The 19,085-nt window shown below is 40.4% G+C and overlaps 2 protein-coding genes, 3 non-coding genes and 1 pseudogene across 6 annotated transcripts; 3 read left to right on the top strand and 3 right to left on the bottom strand.

Moving 5' to 3' along the window:
• The first annotated feature begins 2,397 nt into the window (after positions 1-2,397).
• TRNAS-GCU lies at positions 2,398-2,479 on the top strand. The gene has a single exon. It is a non-coding gene; the product is annotated as a tRNA-Ser (tRNA).
• A 1,234-nt stretch (positions 2,480-3,713) lies between these two features.
• On the bottom strand, positions 3,714-6,869 carry LOC119998329 (protein CURVATURE THYLAKOID 1D, chloroplastic). Its single transcript, XM_038845631.1, has 5 exons — positions 6,466-6,869; positions 5,696-5,928; positions 4,453-4,557; positions 4,277-4,348; positions 3,714-4,194 (listed from the first exon to the last, which is right to left on the bottom strand). The coding sequence occupies exons 1-5, from the start codon at positions 6,626-6,628 to the stop codon at positions 4,129-4,131; spliced, it is 639 nt and encodes a 212-aa protein (XP_038701559.1). The 5' UTR covers positions 6,629-6,869; the 3' UTR covers positions 3,714-4,128.
• LOC119999203 lies at positions 4,938-5,034 on the bottom strand. The gene has a single exon (XR_005468377.1). It is a non-coding gene; the product is annotated as a small nucleolar RNA snoR128 (small nucleolar RNA).
• LOC119999202 lies at positions 5,113-5,209 on the bottom strand. Its single transcript, XR_005468376.1, has one exon. It is a non-coding gene; the product is annotated as a small nucleolar RNA snoR128 (small nucleolar RNA).
• A 2,656-nt stretch (positions 6,870-9,525) lies between the features above and the next one.
• LOC119998976 (14-3-3-like protein GF14 kappa) lies at positions 9,526-13,437 on the top strand. 2 transcript variants are annotated; one of them, XM_038846460.1, is made up of 4 exons: positions 9,526-10,137; positions 11,304-11,426; positions 12,693-12,809; positions 13,209-13,437. In XM_038846460.1, exons 1-4 carry the CDS (start codon positions 9,634-9,636, stop codon positions 13,221-13,223), a joined length of 759 nt encoding a protein of 252 aa, XP_038702388.1. In that variant the 5' UTR covers positions 9,526-9,633; the 3' UTR covers positions 13,224-13,437. The 2 variants fall into 2 exon arrangements, with proteins under 2 accessions (XP_038702388.1, XP_038702387.1); XM_038846459.1 differs by having other exon boundaries at positions 9,527-10,137; positions 13,203-13,437.
• Positions 13,438-16,254: 2,817 nt separating this feature from the next.
• On the top strand, positions 16,255-18,995 carry LOC119998975 (annotated as a pseudogene).
• Positions 18,996-19,085: the final 90 nt, after the last annotated feature.

The raw sequence follows: 19,085 nt of genomic DNA on the forward strand, positions 1-19,085 counted from the left end.
ATGAGGAATTTTCGAATTACGACCTTTTTATTATTCTCCCATTTTTGTTTGGTTGCTTTGCAATAATCATAATATTTCAATTTTGCATCATAGTGGTCTACCTAAGTTTACGGGTCTTCTACGAACTCTAAAAAATGAGTAATTACCAAATTCGTATTAACAAGGCAAAAAATAAAATGTAACAAAAAAATGACACTTTCAAACAAACAAATTTATTGACTTTTGTGTTGAAATGTACCTATAATTATTAGATTAATTTTTTTCAAAATGGGACTTAAATGGGTTTTAACTATTATAATACTAATATTCGTTTCACAAATATGGGCCCTGCGTGGTGACCCACGTCACCCCACCGCAAGACCGCCTCTACATCATTCAGAGTAATTTGATTGTTTTGTTCCCAAATCAAGTTTTAGTTTGATTAAAAATGTTTGATATGCATTCATTTTATAAATAGATTGTTAATATAAATCAATAATGAAAATACCCACAAGCCCCGCCCTAGGGCCTTTCATTCGTCGAGCCTCAAAGCAATTGTAATGGTCTCATTTTGTTAGGTCAGTAAAAATCAATATTGGGTCGCATCTCTATTATATAAAAAGTCAAGCCAAACACGTCTCTCAATACAGACACATCAATAAAACACATCTCCTAATATAGCCACATCAACAAAACATAAATTCCTATACATTTTTCCTTCCCACCCAACATGGAGGCTAACAAATTCTCATTCCCTCCATATTGTTCATAATAAAATTACACCAAAACACAATATTCCAATACAGCCACATCAGCAAAACACAAAACTCAATACAACCACATCAGCAAAACACAAAACCCCATACATATTTGTTGGCCCAGACAAAATAATATCATTGCAAGTACTCTCATGTTTCTAATTTTGCGAGACGACCCACCTCAGCAGCGAGTCACCATATGGACCATACTGAGGCGGGCCAACCCGTTTTACACCTTTGTTTCTTGCGTTTCCAAATTTAATATATATTTCTGTGCAAAAGTACTTTTGTAGGTTAAACTACAATAGTGTTTGTACCAAAATTGACCTCTAGTCACCTGCTTGCACGTCGTAGTGAGGGACCTACAATTGTCAATTGTCAATTGTCAACCAATCACCAATAGACAGGTGGCAAGGGCAAGAGGATTTTGAATTAACATTTGTTCATTGTGCAGGAAAATTTGGTGTTAAGTGAGCTAAAATTTAGGAATTAGTTCCTAGAAATCAAGATGTCTAAAGAGTGATGTTCGAAAGGCTACAATAGTTTGGTAGATGGAACCAAGATTTTAGTTCGATAAGCACGGAGGAAGTCTAGGAGATTCAGAGTTTGTTGCTTCTACGTTCCTAAAATGTCTAAAAACACGTTTCTAGCAACTGCATGACAACTAGAGACCATAGCCACATTTGTCTTGCACTTTGAAGAAGCAAAAAACTTCCTATGTTCAAGCATGTAAGAGCACTACCAATATGGTGACTATTAGCCATTTTTCCTCAATCACAAGTATAAGGCCTACAATCCAAGAAAGTGGCCACAAGTTGCATGTTCCTATTTCCCCACATCCACCTTGAAGATGGAGCGTGACTAGGGATTCCCGCCATTATGCCTATCACCATGAAGGAGTTGCAGTTATGAAGAGTGTTGACCTAGCAACAAGGAAGAAGGTTGTTTCTCACTATCTCTCATGATAGAACATATCAAGGAAGTGCCAGGAAACAGGAGATGAAGATCACCACGATCACCATGAAAACTATAAAAGGAAGAAGAAGATAAATTTACAAATACCCTGCGTCAAACATAGACCTCGCATCAAACACAGACTCCGCGTCTATAAAATTTTACTTCGTTTTTAGGCAATGACTCCTGTTAGCATGGCTTAGGCCAACTAGTTTCTTAGATTAGCCCTTTACTTTTCAAGTCTCTATGGTTGTAGCCTCCGCGGCTATATTTTTGTTCTAGCTTATAAAACAGGCTCCAATACATTCCAGGATGTATTCTCACTTAATAAAATTCCTGATACATTCAAGCGACGTGTTGTTTTTCAATAGGAGTGTTCTTTCATTTCAGTATTAGTCCCCTATCTTCTACTTTTTTTTCACTTGAAACTGATTAAATACTAAGTCATTTTTTTGAAAGTCAACCTTGAATTAGTAGTTTTTGTGTTCTTAAACTGCACACAACTCGTTTGGTGACAGTGTCAAATTTGGTGCAACCCCATTTCAAAATCTTTGAACTAACAGCAAGTCCTAATACACTTGAACACATCATTCTCCAAAACCCAAACAATCGTATCCCTAGGTGCCAAAGTCAATTGATCTCTTGTTCAGCACAGAAGAAAGGAAGCAGATAGATAAAAAAAAGAGGGATTCTATAAACCAAAGAAGTCGCTTTGGCCGAGTGGTTAAGGCGTGTGCCTGCTAAGTACATGGGTTTATCCCGCGAGAGTTCGAATCTCTCAGGCGACGACAATTTTTTTATTTCAAAATCTGTTCGAGTCTTTTGACTTTTTTTCAAATCTGTTCGAGTCTTTTGACTTGAACTCGGGTCTCCTAAACTCAGTCAATAATGTACAATCCACGTGTTGGCTTGAGATAAGCTATGTTGAAAGCTGCTTTTTGACCTGAACTCGGGTCTCCTGCACTCAGTCAAGAATATTGCCCACCATAAACATACATACACCTCAGACCTGCCACTAATACCAGTCAATGACATTAGTTGTGAGGCTGGCATCACACCTGACAAATTCCCAATATGGCATTTGGTTCGTGGAAGCACTTCAGAGTTAGAAGCGTCTTTTATCTGATTAAAATACTATGGATCCAAGAAGGGTGAGGTGGTGTGATTGAAAATCAATTAGGTTAGACATATATGTGTTCAAGATTCTATTTCAATGAAAAACATATTTATCAGTATTTAAAAAAAAAACAAACAATAGTATGGATCAATTCCCCTGAAAGGAGGATGTGGAAATGTTCATCACCTGTCCAACTCTAACTCTGTTCTTATACCAATCAAAATATAGCTCAAGATCTATCAAAACCCCAATCACCAATGTCAATATCAATGTGTCATCACGTAGTATAGTGGACCAGGCAAACAACTTTTGTTCAACAGAACCACGAAACTATTAGTTATATTCAAGGCGTATGATGTTAAGGTTGAGAATTCAAACTAGTTGTGAATATTTTTTTTGAGTTTCTTATGATTTTGTGAATTTGTCCACTTTTAAAAAGGGTAAGTAGCCTCATTTCCCTGCATGGAATTCAATCTAATTTTTCTTGTCACGTTATACGAATTATTCTGATGACCCGGAGTTTACTCTCACTCAACTGTTTGAATGACATGCTGAGTTAAGTGGTTCTTCAATCAGAAACATCGGCACAGTTTTTCTTGTCACATGATGCGAACTGTTCTAAGATTCCTCGGTCACCAAAAAAAAACATAAAACTTTTTTTCAACAGGAGTAGCCAGAGTAGAGTTTCCAGTTAAACAGAAATGGGAGCATTTTTAAGGTCTCCTTCGCAGCGCCGTCTCATACCAACAACTACCTTTCCGTTCCGCCATAGACTTCATTTAAGAAGAATGAAAATTAACTCAAAATGTCAACCAACGCCATAGAATAAGAGGAACCATTTTGGACTAAAAAAGTTGCATGGTTTCACTCAACTAAGTAATAGGAATAGAATAACCACAAGATAGTTTCATCTCAGCATAATCTATATTAAGAATAGAAAACTATTGAATATTCCATAACTTAAAACCCTAAAACCCTCAATTCGAAGAATATCTACACAAACCCACAGATTTACAATCCGGTCACTCATTCTACCACCTGCTCGGTTGAACATGCTGCAGCTAGTTTTTTCTACTATAAACATTTTGCATCAATAATAAACATAGACAGACAAAATTAAACATAGCCAAATGTATACCCTAATAAGCCAAGACCTTCATGGACCTCCAGGTCGTCTCCTATCTCCTTAAAATGAAAGCCATCCAGGTTTTTAGTCTTTGCTTCAGTGCGATGAAAGAAGACAAGATATCGCTCACTTTGATGGAGGATAAATATGGCCTAAATGCTACACAATTACAAGATCTATGAAACAGTTGTGTATCAATCTGAGCCAAGAACCTGCTGCTTGAGCTCCTCAATTTTTGCAACCAACTCATCCCTGTTTTTCTGCAAAGCAAGGCAAGAATAACTCATTACTATGGCAGATATATATAACAGGAGCACGATAAAAGCGGCCAAAAGAAGGTACCTTGAAGATCAAGTAGCGTGTGCTGAACCAGACTGTGTAGCCAAGACCCACAACTTCCATCAACTTGGGGAACTAATATCACAACAAACATCATATTTCAAGAAAAAACAGGCACACGTATAAGTCGGAGCCTCAAGAAAACTTCAGATACGCATAGATTAGAAGTGTATACGCACCACAGGAATAGAGTCAATAGCACCAACAATGGCCGAAGCTAACCACAGGGTAACCAAGGCACCACCACCGTATATAAGAAATAAATATGAATCTTCTGAGTCGAGCTGCAAGAATTAGGCAAGGCATAGTCAATGCAAAATCTCAATGAACAGAGAATTTTCTCTAAATACATAATCCAAAACCAAAACATTGTTCTCTTTCTCCGCAAAACAAAAACAATTTCTTTCGTGGAACTACTTTCAGCCAAAAACTACCAATCATGTGAGAATCAAAAAATAAAGAGAGATTACAAATCCTTTAATGATAAAGTAGTCTCCAAAATGGAGCCCTAAAAATAACATGCGACTCCAAGCATCCAGTGAATGCTTTAAACTACAGTTAATTGTGTCATCACAGCAACTAAGTCTATATTGATCTAAGAGTACATGCAACAATTTGAACCTTCATGATGAAGCAAAAAGTAAAGAGTGAAGCATGTATAGTGTTGCTCAGGTAACCGCTCAGTATCGACATGGTTGTCGAAGTTCCATCAAGCATCCAGTGAATGCTTTAAACTATAGTTAATTGTGTCATCACAGTAACTAAGTCTATATTGATTATATGCAACAATTTCAACCTTAATGATGAAGCAAAAGGTAAAGAGTGAAGCATGTATAGTGTTGCTCAGGTAACCGCTCAGGATCGACATGGTTGTCGAAGTTCCATCAAGCATCCAGTGAATGCTCTCAACTACAGTTAATTGTGACATCACAGCAACTAAGTCTATATTGATCTAAAAAATCAATGAGAAAGAAGCAAATTCAGGCAGTTGGTAAATGTAAGGTGAATTTTGAGCTCATCAACATAGAATTTTGAGACAAATTGGCTTATCCCAGAAACAGCACCATCAAGAGTCAAACAGAATCTCTCAGCCATTCACAGCATAATTGTACAATCAACTTAGTGAACCTCTAAAAAATGGGAGAAAGATAAATAAAAACATGAGAGATTGAAACAAAATAAATTCCATTAAAAAACTTGTGAGACAATGTGGAAGTATCAAGAAGAAAAGAGGGATGCAAAGAGAATGGCATGAAGCTCATCAAATCAAACCTTCGTGTGTGGGGAACATGCAATAACAAAGCATAAAGGACACTTCATAAAATGCAGACACTTAAAGTTGAGTTCTTTAGCACAAAATTACGCACAGAAGTTTGAAGTTGCTGCTACATTAGAAAGAAAATTCAAGCATTTCAAACAAACCTTAATGTCAAGTTTACTCAAAAAGTCAGAACTCAGCATTTGCTCATCTGAAGGCGACTCTGCTTTAGGTACTTCAGGTTGCAAATTTTCATTGTACACACTCTTTTCAACTGTTGGAACATCTTCTACGGCTACTGCACCATCACGTTCTTCCCCAGCATACTTGTTAGCTCCACTTGATGTTTCTTCAGATGATGCTGCTCTTGGCAAGGACTTCATAAAGTCAAGGTTTCCTGGAAAAATTAATCAAAGAAGTGAGTAATTCAGAAGCAAAATGGGACTCACATATCATTCAAATCCAATCTTTACATGGAATCGGAAAAACCCGAATGGTAGTACCTTACTACCTGTTCACTTCATCCAAGGTTCATTATGCTCAATTAAGTTCAGGCATAAACTCATAATGGTTATTTCACATTTCTCACACTTGTAAAGCATCCATAAGCTAAACAAGTGAGTTCTCCACAACCCATTTTATTCAGATTCAACACCCCAAGCCTTCGTCACCTGGTGACCAGCTATGAATTAATTGTCACTTGATTTACAGTGAAATCTTTTCAAGAGGTCATCAATCGCATATTTACAAGAAAGACATAGAAAGGGAAAAAAAACATGCTTTATGAGCACTCGTTCATTCCTGTATAATTATGAACTCAGGAAATAAACACTATAGTTCACACTACATATCTCAAATGCTGAAACTCGAATGACAATATAAAGAAGAAGCAATCGACTAACTACACAAGAAAACCTAGAGTTCAGTGTCGTACGGGAGTATAGGCCGAGAGCGGATTGAGTGACTGATATTCGCCTGGGGAAGAGATACTGAGGCGGGCTGCGGAGGGGAAGGGAGTTCGCGGAGAGAATCCGGCGGCGGTTGAGCTGGAGCATTTGAGAGGGATTCGAGAAGGCTTGGCTCGTACACAGCTCCATCTGAGGAGTCTGGATTGTAAGCACCGATAGGCCCGCCGGCAGAGAAACGAAGGAGAAACTGAAGATTAATCGGGTGTGTGTCGGTCCTCTTTTAAATAGTGCGGTCTGTCCTGTGGCTAGGTCTCTAGGGCTTTTCCTTCTCCGTTGCAAACAAATTTACACCTGTTCTCCCCGTGGCATGGTCTGGGCCTTTAGGGCCCAGACTGTGGGCTAAAAGAATGTTATTGGAGGGCCCAATTGTGGGCCTGTTGGGCTTCAAAGAAGTCTCCACGCCCAAATTTGACATGAAGCAGTGAGTGGGTGATGAATACCCACACCGGCCCATAAGGCCCAAGGTAGAACTACAATCCAGAAAACCGACTTACCAGGTGAGAGTGCCTTGGATCTTTATAAACTAGAGTTGGTAGCCCTATTTTTTCGATGTGGGATACTCATCAAACCACCCCCATTGGACAGCCGACGTTTACGGTGGCTACGCTCGCCCTTCAGACGGCAGCCCTTTCCCGGACGGTAGCCCTCTCCGCAAACGGAGCTCTCTCAATGAAAGCACCAAGCTCGCCTGGGGCTGCTCCGCTCGCCCTTCAGAGGGCAGCCCTCTCCGCAAACGGAGCTCTCTCAATAAAAGCACCAAGCTCGTCTGGGGCGGCTCCGCTCGCCCTTCAGACGGACTTACCAGGTGAGAGTGCCTTGGATCTTTATAAACTAGAGTTGGTAGCCCTATTTTTTCGATGTGGGATACTCATCAAACCACCCCCTTGGACAGCCGACGTTTACGGTGGCTACGCTCGCCCTTCAGACGGAAGCCCTTTCCCGGACGGTAGCCCTCTCCGCAAACGGCCCTTTCCCGGACGGTAGCCCTCTCCGCAAACAGAGCTCTCTCAATGAAAGCACCAAGCTCGCCTGGGGCTGCTCCGCTCGCCCTTCAGAGGGCAGCCCTCTACGCAAACGGAGCTCTCTCAATGAAAGCACAGAGCTTGCCTGGGGCTGCTCCGCTCGCCCTTCAGAGGGCAGCCCTCTACGCAAACGGAGCTCTCTCAATGAAAGCACAGAGCTTGCCTGGGGCGGCTCCGCTCGCCCTTCAGACTGACTTACCAGGTGAGAGTGCCTTGGATCTTTATAAACTAGAGTTGGTAGCACTATTTTTTCGATGTGGGATACTCATCAAACCACCCCCCTTGGACAGCCGACGTTTACGGTGGCTACGCTCGCCTGGGGCGGCTCCGCTCGCCCTTCAGACGGAAGCCCTTTCCCGGACGGTAGCCCTCTCCGCAAACGGAGCTCTCTCAATGAAAGCACCAAGCTCGCCTGGGGCTGCTCCGCTCGCCCTTCAGAGGGCAGCCCTCTCCGCAAACGGAGCTCTCTCAATGAAAGCACCAAGCTCGCCTGGGGCGGCTCCGCTCGCCCTTCAGACTATTTTTTCGATGTGGGATACTCATCAAACCACCCCCCTTGGACAGCCGACGTTTACGGTGGCTACGCTCGCCTGGGGCGGCTCCGCTCGCCCTTCAGACGGAAGCCCTTTCCCGGACGGTAGCCCTCTCCGCAAACGGAGCTCTCTCAATGAAAGCACCAAGCTCGCCTGGGGCTGCTCCGCTCGCCCTTCAGAGGGCAGCCCTCTCCGCAAACGGAGCTCTCTCAATGAAAGCACCAAGCTCGCCTGGGGCGGCTCCGCTCGCCCTTCAGACGGACTTACCAGGTGAGAGTGCCCTGGATCTTTATAAACTAGAGTTGGTAGCCCTATTTTTTCGATGTGGGATACTCATCAAACCACCCCCCTTGGACAGCCGACGTTTATGATGGCTACGCTCGCTTGGGGCGGCTCCGCTCGCCCTTCAGACGGACTTACCAGGTGAGAGTGCCCTGGATCTTTATAAACTAGAGTTGGTAGCCCTATTTTTTCGATGTGGGATACTCATCAAACCACCCCCCTTGGACAGCCGACGTTTATGGTGGCTACGCTCGCTTGGGGCGGCTCCGCTCGCCCTTCAGACGGAAGCCCTTTCCCGGACGGTAGCCCTCTCCGCAAACGGAGCTCTCTCAATGAAAGCACCAAGCTCGCCTGGGGCTGCTTCTGCTAGCCCTTCAGAGGGCAGCTCTCCTGGGGCTGCTCCGCTCGCCCTTCAGAGGGCAGCCCTCTCCGCAAACGGAGCTCTCTCAATGAAAGCACCAAGCTCGCCTGGGGCGGCTCCGCTCGCCCTTCAGACGGACTTACCAGGTGAGAGTGCCTTGGATCTTTATAAACTAGAGTTGGTAGCCCTATTTTTTCGATGTGGGATACTCATCAAACCACCCCCCTTGGACAGCCGACGTTTATGGTGGCTACGCTCGCCTGGGACGGCTCCGCTCGCCTTTCAGACGGAAGCCCTTTCCCGGACGGTAGCCCTCTCCGCAAACGGAGCTCTTCGCCTGGGGCGGCTCCGCTCGCCTTTCAGACGGAAGCCCTTTCCCGGACGGTAGCCCTCTCCGCAAACGGAGCTCTCTCAATGAAAGCACCAAGCTCGCCTGGGGCTGCTCCGCTAGCCCTTCAGAGGGCAGCCCTCTCAGCAAACGGAGCTCTCTCAATGAAAGCACCAAGCTCGCCTGGGGCGGCTCCGCTCGCCCTTCAGACGGCAGGGCTTTCAGCAAAGGGAGCTCTCTCAATGAAAGCACAAATGATGAATACCCATAAAGCCCAAGGTAGAACTACAACCCAGAAAAGCGGCTTACCAGGTGAGGGTGCCTTGGATACTTATAAACTATAGTTGGTAGCCCTATTTTTTCGATGTGGGATACTCATCAGTGGGATCCGACTCTCATCCACCTGTCACGTTCTTCCCCGTTCTCATAAACATCGACCAATCAGACAAAACCACGTTCCCAATGTCCCCACTCATTCCACGCTGTTTCTCGCCTGATGCCCACGCGCGCAAGTTCCGCTAGTATCGACTCGTTTCACGGCCAAACAGAAACAAAACACGTCGAAAAGAACATAGTCAGTTCAAATCTCTCCTCCTCCTCCTCCTTCAATGACAACCGTCGTAGCAGTACCGGATAACCTAACCAGGGACCAGTATGTATATCTGGCGAAACTCGCCGAGCAAGCCGAGCGGTACGAGGAGATGGTCCAGTTCATGGAGAAGCTGGTCACGGCCGCCACTCCGACGTCCGAGCTCACCGTTGAGGAGCGCAACCTCCTTTCTGTCGCATATAAGAACGTGATCGGGTCTCTCCGTGCCGCCTGGAGGATCATCTCTTCAATCGAGCAGAAGGAAGAGGGCCGGAAGAACGAGGACCAGGTGGTGCTTGTGAAAGAATACAGATCCAAGGTTGAGACGGAGCTATCGGCTGTCTGCGCAGGGATTCTAAGGCTCTTGGACTCGAACCTGATTCCTTCTGCCGCAGCAAGCGAGTCGAAGGTGTTTTACTTGAAGATGAAGGGGGACTATCACCGGTACATGGCGGAGTTCAAGGCTGGGGAAGAGAGGAAAGCCGCGGCTGAGGATACGATGATCGCTTACAAGGCGGCTCAGGTATGAAGTCAATACGTAAGAGTTGATTTTAGATCTTTTCAATTTTTAATTCTGGAGTGTCAGATTGTGTGTTATGATTTCGTTGTTTAGGTTTTTATTTTCATGTCCTTATTTTAGAATCGGCTAATGAATAAGATTTTCTTCTCAATGGGCTTTTGCTAAAGCCAAGTAGGGCTGCTAGGTTCCTGTACTTGGTTCCAAGAGTTCTAATGTGGCATGAAACAAAACCAGCCAAAATCTTCTTTCCCAAACTTTTGATCTAGTATATGTTGAGTCCATATTATTTGAAGAATGCTTCATAACATTTTCATGATATACCCACGAGTGAATAGACAACTAATTAGATTGAAAATACTATAAAAAGTTAAACAACTCCGTGCATAAGCCTCCCTGCTGAGCGTGGACAGGCGGATGGTCGGGGATTGGCGGATGTACCGTGTACGGAGAACTTAGTCTCACAGAATATGCGGAGAGACTATTTTTAGGTATTGAACTTGTGACCTCCGAGATTGCACCCAACCATTGGGTCATATGTTAGCATGTAGATTGAACGAAAAAGTATCCGAGGAAAAAAAATTCAATTGTGGAATTATGGACATTTTTGTCATATGCTAAAAGGTGATTGATAAATAAATTACTTCATGCCGATCTCTGATAGTTAGCACTTAGCACATATAGTCAATCAATTCGTGGCATGAATGACAGCTGTTCAAGCTAGTTGTTCTGCTTCCTACGAAAGAGCCATCCATCGTAAGTTGTAACATGTTTCAGCCCTGTTAGTCCTACCAGAAGAATAGGTTAGGCTGTGGCGTCCTTAAATTATACATTTTTTTTGTTTACATTTGTTGTAAATTTTCTTCTGCATCTACATGCACGATACAATATGTTGCTGTGGGTCTGCACTCTGCTTTGTGCACCTCATCTTCAGCTTGTCAAGAGGACAGCTAAAAAATGCTGGACTTTTGCGAAACTGTGCGTGCAAGTTAGGAGTTAAAGTAGATCTTCTTCACCAACAAGTCACTAAGGGTGTGCACTCTACTAAGTTTGGGAAACAAAGTGTTGGCTGGTCTTAGCTGTCTAAGACATTTGGGAGAATTTACCCTTTTCATGTTTCTTAAAAAACTTTTGGATTTGAAGAATCTAATGTGTCCCTTATTGGATTGAAGGATATCGCACTAGCTGATCTTGCTCCGACACATCCTGTAAGGTTGGGTCTTGCCCTCAATTTCTCAGTCTTCTACTATGAGATTCTCAATTCGTCAGAGAAAGCATGTAGCATGGCAAAACAGGTTTGTTGCATCCCTTTAGTGGTATAAATGCAGGCTCTTAGTTCTTTGTTTGCTCTGATCTTATTGCAATGACATGTATACTTCGAGGTTGGTACCTTGGAGTTCCTGAGCAACTTACTTGATTGAGGGAAATTTTGTTGGCTTAGAGCTGTTTTGTTGTTCGGGATATAGTCGTGTTCTTTGTGGTTTGTGCTATTTCATGGTGATAAGGATTCATGATTCATGACATATATATGTTATTGGGGCTGCGGTGGGAATGCTTCATGAATGTTCAGATAGAAGTAAATTTTTGATATATGTTGGATAGCACTTCATGTCCAAATTGGTCTTACTTGGTTGTGTTAAGAAGCAGTGGAGGTTTCTAGACAATTGATTTCTTATTCTTTATTTTTATTTGTCCTAGAATATATATTATCTTTTTCATTGTGGATCGTACCAGAACGCGTTGACATGTTATCTAGTTACATAGTGAATTTACTTTAACTTGAAGTACTTAAGACCAATGGGCTTCTAACCACCAATTCTTATCTATTTAAGTTGGTAACGCATCTTCTAATCAACCAAATTAAATCAGTTGTAATTCAGGGCTTGATGGTCTGTTCTTGGTTGTGTCTTCTTGATGCTGTGAATAAATTTTTTTCTGATCAAATTTTTTTTTTCTTTGTTGAGATTTTATTTCACAGTCCATAGGACCATAGCCGATGGATACTGAGTACCAAGGCTTGTGATGGACTTGGTGAGGAGTGGGATCTTGGATAAGCATATCTAAGACCTTTTCAATCCATATACCAATGCTGAATGTCAGCTCTTAAGACCAGGGAAAGTAGTTATATCCCGTCACAGTAATAACACTTCAGTTGCCAAGATAGTATCTTAAGGATCAAGCTTTAGTATTGTGAATGTATTATACTATAGTCATTCACTTGATAGCATAGAGCTTATCGCATATAATGACACTTCCATTTCATAACTAAGTCCTCTCTTTGGGCGTGAAGACGCTGGGGGTTTCCATTGATATATCTGGAAGGGTTATGGTTCTGAATTTTGGTAAGTAGCAGGTTATTACTTGAAACTATATTGCATGATAGCCACTTGAATTGCAGCTCAGTCATAACTCGACCTCCTAGGCAAACCTTGAGACCATAGCTAACTTGCTAAATGCAAGAACATGATGTTTGAGTTGTCAGTTCACAAACTTCTGTGTATTATATAGATGGCAATATGTCGCCCTGAAGCTGTCACGTTCTGATTTCATTCGTCTTTCAGGCATTCGAGGAAGCTATAGCTGAGCTGGACACACTGGGTGAGGAGTCTTACAAGGACAGCACTCTCATCATGCAACTACTAAGGGACAACCTCACCCTATGGACTTCTGATATGCAGGTAATGCAGCTTAAACTTCGGTGGCATCTGCTTATTGAAAGGGAAGCATTGGGTCATATGCTTTGTTCTATCATTCTAAACAAAAATGAATTTCAGACTTGGGATTCCAGTTCAGAGGAGGAAATAGGGAGGAAAGTTTTTGAATTGAGCCTAGCTAGAATTTATATTGAAATACCTTATCATTGGAGCTCCAGATGGTTATATAGAATTAATTTATTATGTATATTCTAGCAAAATCACAGGGTTTTAATTCAGCTTTCTTGCACAATAATTGTAATTTCCTGCTTCTGGTCATATTATTTGATGGGACTTTCAAGTTCTTATGCATACTTTGTTGCCAATATTAGTCTCCTTTTTCTTCTGAATTGATGTCCACATGGGGTGTTTTTGCAGGAGCAGATAGACGAGGCATGACCCGGTGGATTGTTTCAGCCGTCCGGAAGGGCACAGGTGTTAAGAATTGTAATTTAAGTGTCAGATGTGTTCTTAATAGAGTGCATCATGGTGGTTTTTGTGTTTAAACTTGGTTGAAGATTCTTCAAGATTTCAAAGTCATGTAAGTTTAATTATTGTCTGGAAACAGCTTGATTTCCAAAATCAGTTTCAGCCTCTCTCTCACGCTTTCTGACTCTCTCTGTGTGTGCGTGTGGGAAGCCATTGCTGGGTCGTTGTATTTGGGGGTTCTGCTTAGCTTTTTGGTCTCTTTAGTGGGTGGTTGTATTTGCTCTTGCTTTGATTCTTTTTTTTCTTGTTTTGATGTTTGTCCTCCTCTTTGGAGGAATAAAAGAAGTTGGAATACATAGAAATATTGAATGCAAAAACTAATTAGTGACCACATCAAAGCAGGTCTTGATTTTGCACCTAAACCTCGACAAGGGAATAGGTTTTTTAAACAAGTTGAAACAAGCCAAACTATGACGTTTGAGATGCTCCTTTATATTCATTCATGTTCTCCATGTTATCCTTCAATTACTTTTTAAACATGGATGTTTGTGGCAATTGTTTCATAAATTGGTGATGAAAAAGGGCATTGATAGTGGGCACTTGTTAATGATTGACTATAACATGTTATAATGTGAACTGTGTGATGAATATTCTTTCACGTATTTTTTTTTAAACTATATATCTTTTTCAACTTGTAATGCATTTTTTTCGTTCTTATTTAATGCCCTAAAGATAATGAAAAAAAGCTTATTTCAGTCATTTGGTTAGTAGTATTTATCATAAACCTTAAATCAATTTTAATCCGTAATCATTAGGTTAGATCTAGGGGTACAAAAGTAGAGGTATTTATATAAACCTCAATAATGATGTCTTCCCTTGTAATATAGACTAAAAATCACAATTTGGCAAGCAGGACTAAACACTTCAAAGGAGGTAGATAAATCACAAATGAGAGAGTTTGGCAATCGATCTATCTAATCTACTATCTATGGCTGATCTTGTGGCGGCTTTTGATATGTTAATTAGTCCCTCAAATTTCATTAGAGACGAAAAAAAAGAGAAAAGAAAGTAAGCATTCGAAAGCTCGAATCTCACACACAGTAACACACTACTACTAAGAAAGGACTCCTAGTTGACTAAAAAATGTGTATCCAATTTGGACCACAAACCAGTATTTCATGCCGTCCAAGACAACAAATTATAAAGGCTGCTTATTGAGCTCAAATTGGGATTACTACATGTGATTTATTACCTTCAATTTTTCTAGCTTAGTTGTTTGTCCACAAGAATATCTTGGAGTCTACCCAATAAAAGATGGATTAAAAAGTTAGCCATGTATATATATATATATATATATGAAAAAGATAAAGAGTAAATCTAGAGAGAGAGAGAGAGAGAGAGAGAGAGAGAGCATCTCTCGTGGGGAAGAAAGAGTTGAGGAATTTGTGTTGATAAAGGTTAAAAAAAGGAAAGAAAGAAGAGCATGCGCCTTGTTCTTCCCTTTTGATCTTAATTTTTAGTTCATGGACTAGAAAGCAAGTCAAAGTATCCAAAGTGAAAATGTGATGCATGATTTGCTAGATGCAATTAGTTTACAACTCTCCAAGAGCTTGTCTTTTTTACCAACTCATAACATTGCCAAAAGCTAGGAGAGGTTGGGAATTAGATATTTGAAATGTAGTACTCGATTTGAGTGGACGGAGCCACAAATTTCTTTGATGTCAAATTCAGCGGTTCTGGGTAAGTTACCTAGTGGTAAAAGGGTTCAACACTGTTCTAAATCCTACATCACGTAGGAGAAAAAATGAAGTGTAAAATATAATATGCTGAACTTCCCAACCTATAAGACTGATTTTTAAGGCTCAAATGGGCCGTGAGAAGTAAATTGTGCGGAATAGTATGGGCTGACTGTTACATGGCACAACTAAAATGGATACTTACAAAAAAAGTCTTTTTAAAAAAACTAAAATGGATAGTGCATGAGGTATTGAAAAAATTTCAGTCAAAACGGTTTGGATTTGAGGATTTCTCCATAAAAGTTTTGCAATAATTTGGAAGTCATATGCAATCATTCAACACTATATGTTTTGCAGGCCCAAATTAATGATAATAATGTGGCATCCACAGATTTTTCATAATGAGATTATGCTAACCCATAAATAATGATCAATTTATAATGACATGTATGCATCATATCATTATAAATTGATTTATTGTGGCAATTAAATGACATGTCAGTAATTTCTGACATAGAATTGATCGGGATTGAACTGAAGTGATCTAATTGTTAAAATTTTAAATGTTTTTCTTTGACCCAATTAAAAATGTTTCTATCTTTGAGTGACCTATTTGAACTTAACCCATCAAATATAAATCCGGTTCGGAAAATTTAATATGTTCTTTAATTAGCGAGTAGTTATTCCACACATCCATACATATCCATTGAATTTTCTTTATAGTAAATGGAATTATTGATCAAATAGTTTTTATTGCCAAAATTAGCTTTTATTGTTGATTGATGCAGTGGATATTATTGGTGTGATGCATTCATAATAATAAAAAAATGTTAAAAACATTATTCAATTTATTTATTTTTTAGCACTTTAATTGTCTTTATCCATTTTTGTAGCAAAATAGCTGTTTTTCTTTTTGAATTGTCTTTCCTTTTCTTCTATGTTCTGTTTCTACACAATCCACCACAATCTCTCTCTTTCCTAATACCTTATGCCCCATTTCGTTTCTATGTAGTGCAATTGTAATATAAATCCTATCAAGCGTGATCAGAATAACAAATAAGTTTGGATAGATATTGTGATTACAAATTTTATAATATATATATGTAAACATAATATTACTTTAAATTTTAAATTTAAACCAAATATTATGAATACAATTACCATTATAATACAAGTATAACCAACCCGACCCTTAAAGCATGGGTTGTATTGCTACATAAAGCCCCTGTCTTTGCTACAAGAGTCTCTCCTTAAAGACCCACAAACAGAAACACTCAAAGCCTCTCTCTTTTTGGATTCATTATGCAACAAAAATGATCTTCTGCATACCATAACTAAATCCCATACTCACAAAAATGCCACAAGATCTCCATAGCCTACTCTGCACAGAGAGCCCAAACATGTTCTTTGATGATCTTGATGGCAATGCCTGCTGTGATTGGATTTGGGGGCTCTGTCACTCTTGGCAGAATCAGAAGGATCATTTACCCAGTCAGGAACCAGTTTCTGATAACAGTGGATCCAATTCCTTGATGGGTTTTCCCTTGCTGAGTGAAGAGAGGGTGAAGCAAATGATTGAGACAGGGGAGGAATACTTGCCCAATAATGGTTACAACAGCAGGCTGCGGACTGAGGAATTGATGTTGAGTGTGAGGAGTGAGGCTGTTGATTGGATACTAAAGGTGGGTTTTTGATTGGTTTTCTCAAATGGGTTTCTTGATTGAGTTTTGATTGTTGGATTTAAGAAAAGTTGTTGTTTTCCTCCTCAAATTTGTTTGGTTTCTCAATCTATCTGCCTGACTGGATTTGAGATTTCTTTCTATATTTCTGCCTTTTCCTTGTTAAGAGTGTCAAAAACTAAAAATCCCACGTCGGATTGGCATTTCCCAACTGATTGATTTATATACAAAGATTCACCCCCACTCACACAACCAATGCCTTTTTTAGACTTAAGTACCATAAGCAATGATTCAGAAGTACAAAGTCGTGCGATCTCACGCCCGGATAATATTAATTTGTAGTGTTTGGGATGTATTTCTAATAAAAAAAGTGTTATTGTTTTATTATTATTGATCAATTTTACTGATTTTTTTTTGATGAACAGGCTTCTATCCATCATGGGTTTGGACCACTGAGTGTTTATCTATCAGTGAACTACCTGGATCGATTCCTATCATTATGTGAATTCCCTGTAAGAATCCAAAACTTGCCTATAATTTGCCACTTTGTTTCCTCAGATTAGTAAATAGAGTACTGTGTTTCATTGTCTTATTCAGCTGTGCTTGATTCTAGAATTTAACAATTTTTGGGACACATTGAAGGGCCAAGATTGGATTGTCCAGCTTTTGGCTGTCTCTTGCTTATCAATTGCAGCGAAAATGGACGAGGTTTATGTACCACATGTCGTGGACTTGCAGGTTTACTCTGAACTTTAAGAAAATTCATTCACAATTGGTGAAGCTTTTGGTGTGTTCATACTATTAAACAACGTGTTATTGGCTGAGATGGTGAACTTGACCACAGTAATTGTGAGTTCAAGTCTCATGAATGCTGTCATTATTGTAATTTGCAAGATGGGCTCTTTCTAAGCCCAGCATGTGCGAATGTCATCCTACAGGGTCTTCCATGTGGTGTTTTAATTATCGTAATTTGCAAGATGAACCTTTACTCAGCCTAACGTGGGCGAATACCACCCTACAGGGTCTTCTATGTGGCCTAAGGTTTACTAACCAGTTGTCGGGTGGACAGTTGGATAGGTTCCATATTATCAAAAAATGTAAGCCACCCCACAAGGTGTTCCATGTGGTGTTTTCATTAGCGCAACTTGGAAGATGAGTTTTTGCTCAGCCCGGCGTGTGCAAATCCCTCCCTACAGGGTCTTCCATGTGGCATGCTCACATGCCGTTAGTGTTGATATAATCTTGACTATAATGTAGGTCTGCGAGGAACTGGTTGGAAAACCAGAATTTCTGTTTGAAGCCAAGAGTATAAAAGCAATGGAGCTTATGATCATGAGCAGACTGAAATGGAGATTGCATTCTTCTTCAACTCCTTATGCCTACATTGACTACTTCCTCAACAAGACCAATAATAATTATCATTTCTTATCATCTGCCAGTTCCAAATCAATACAACTAATCTTAAGCACAATCAAAGGTCTGCCTTTCATATCTCAAATTTGGTCTTTTTACATCAAAGACTGATGGGATTTGGTTTCAAATGTTGCAGATATTCAGTTCTTGGAATTCAGACCTTCTGAAATTGCAGCTGCAGTGGCAATCTCTGTTTCAATGGAGATGCAATCAATTGACAGGGATAAGATTGTGTCTCAATCCATTCTTGTAGACAAGGTAGAGAAGAATTAGAATTGATTGTTTTTACTGCTTCTCGTTAAATATCCCACATCGATTTGGTAAACTCATACCATGTGGTTTATCAAAAAATTCATGTCATCACTAAAGAGGCTTTTACTGAGGCCCAAGTATCATTAATTGAGACGATCCAAGAAGAATAAAGCTGTGCGGGTTCAATGTATCTACGTGAATTGATATCATTAATTGAGACGATCCAAGAAGAATAAAGTTGTGCGGGTTCAATGTATCTACGTGAATTGATAAACCTAAAACGGATAATAGCGTTGATGTGAGTTATGCTGGAATTTTCAACACTTTCTTGTTCTTGGGGTTTGATTATTTTGTTTTTGTGGGATTTGCAGGATAGGGTAGTGAAGTGTGTTGAGCTGATAGAAGATTTGTCATTGAGTAGTGATCAATGTGGTGCCACAACCCCCAACTTCATATAATCTTCAAAGGTCAAGAATGGTGCTGGATGGTGGTGCATGCTTGAGCTATAAAAGTGATGGTGTAACCCCAACTTCATAAAAGTAAAAGCACTAGTCCTAATGAAAAGTCCAAAGGGAAAAAAAAACATCTCTAGAGGGATTAATATGGGATTCTTTTTATGTTGGCTTTAGACAACCTTTGGAGCATACACCTTGTTCTCTCATAGACATGGCAACAACATAGATTTTAGTGAATAAGAGGAACATCAAAATTCCATAGGTTTAAAAGAAAGAAAGAAAATAGAGCTTAATTCC

The sequence above is a fragment of the Tripterygium wilfordii genome, chromosome 5 (assembly GCF_013401445.1).
Source record: "Tripterygium wilfordii isolate XIE 37 chromosome 5, ASM1340144v1, whole genome shotgun sequence".
NCBI classification, from domain to species: domain Eukaryota; kingdom Viridiplantae; phylum Streptophyta; class Magnoliopsida; order Celastrales; family Celastraceae; genus Tripterygium; species Tripterygium wilfordii.

Excerpts from the sequence above, each read along its gene's own strand:
- LOC119998329 (XM_038845631.1), bottom strand. The coding sequence starts at position 6,628 with ATGGAGCTGTGTACGAGCCAAGCCTTCTCGAATCCCTCTCAAATGCTC. Across the intron at positions 4,558-5,695 it reads TGAGTAAACTTGACATTAAG|CTCGACTCAGAAGATTCATA; the intron begins GTTTGTTTGAAA and ends TAATTCTTGCAG. Across the intron at positions 4,349-4,452 it reads CTATTGACTCTATTCCTGTG|TTCCCCAAGTTGATGGAAGT; the intron begins GTGCGTATACAC and ends TTGTGATATTAG.
- LOC119998976 (XM_038846459.1), top strand. The coding sequence starts at position 9,634 with ATGACAACCGTCGTAGCAGTACCGGATAACCTAACCAGGGACCAGTAT. Across the intron at positions 11,427-12,692 it reads CATGTAGCATGGCAAAACAG|GCATTCGAGGAAGCTATAGC; the intron begins GTTTGTTGCATC and ends TTCGTCTTTCAG. Across the intron at positions 12,810-13,202 it reads TATGGACTTCTGATATGCAG|GAGCAGATAGACGAGGCATG; the intron begins GTAATGCAGCTT and ends GTGTTTTTGCAG.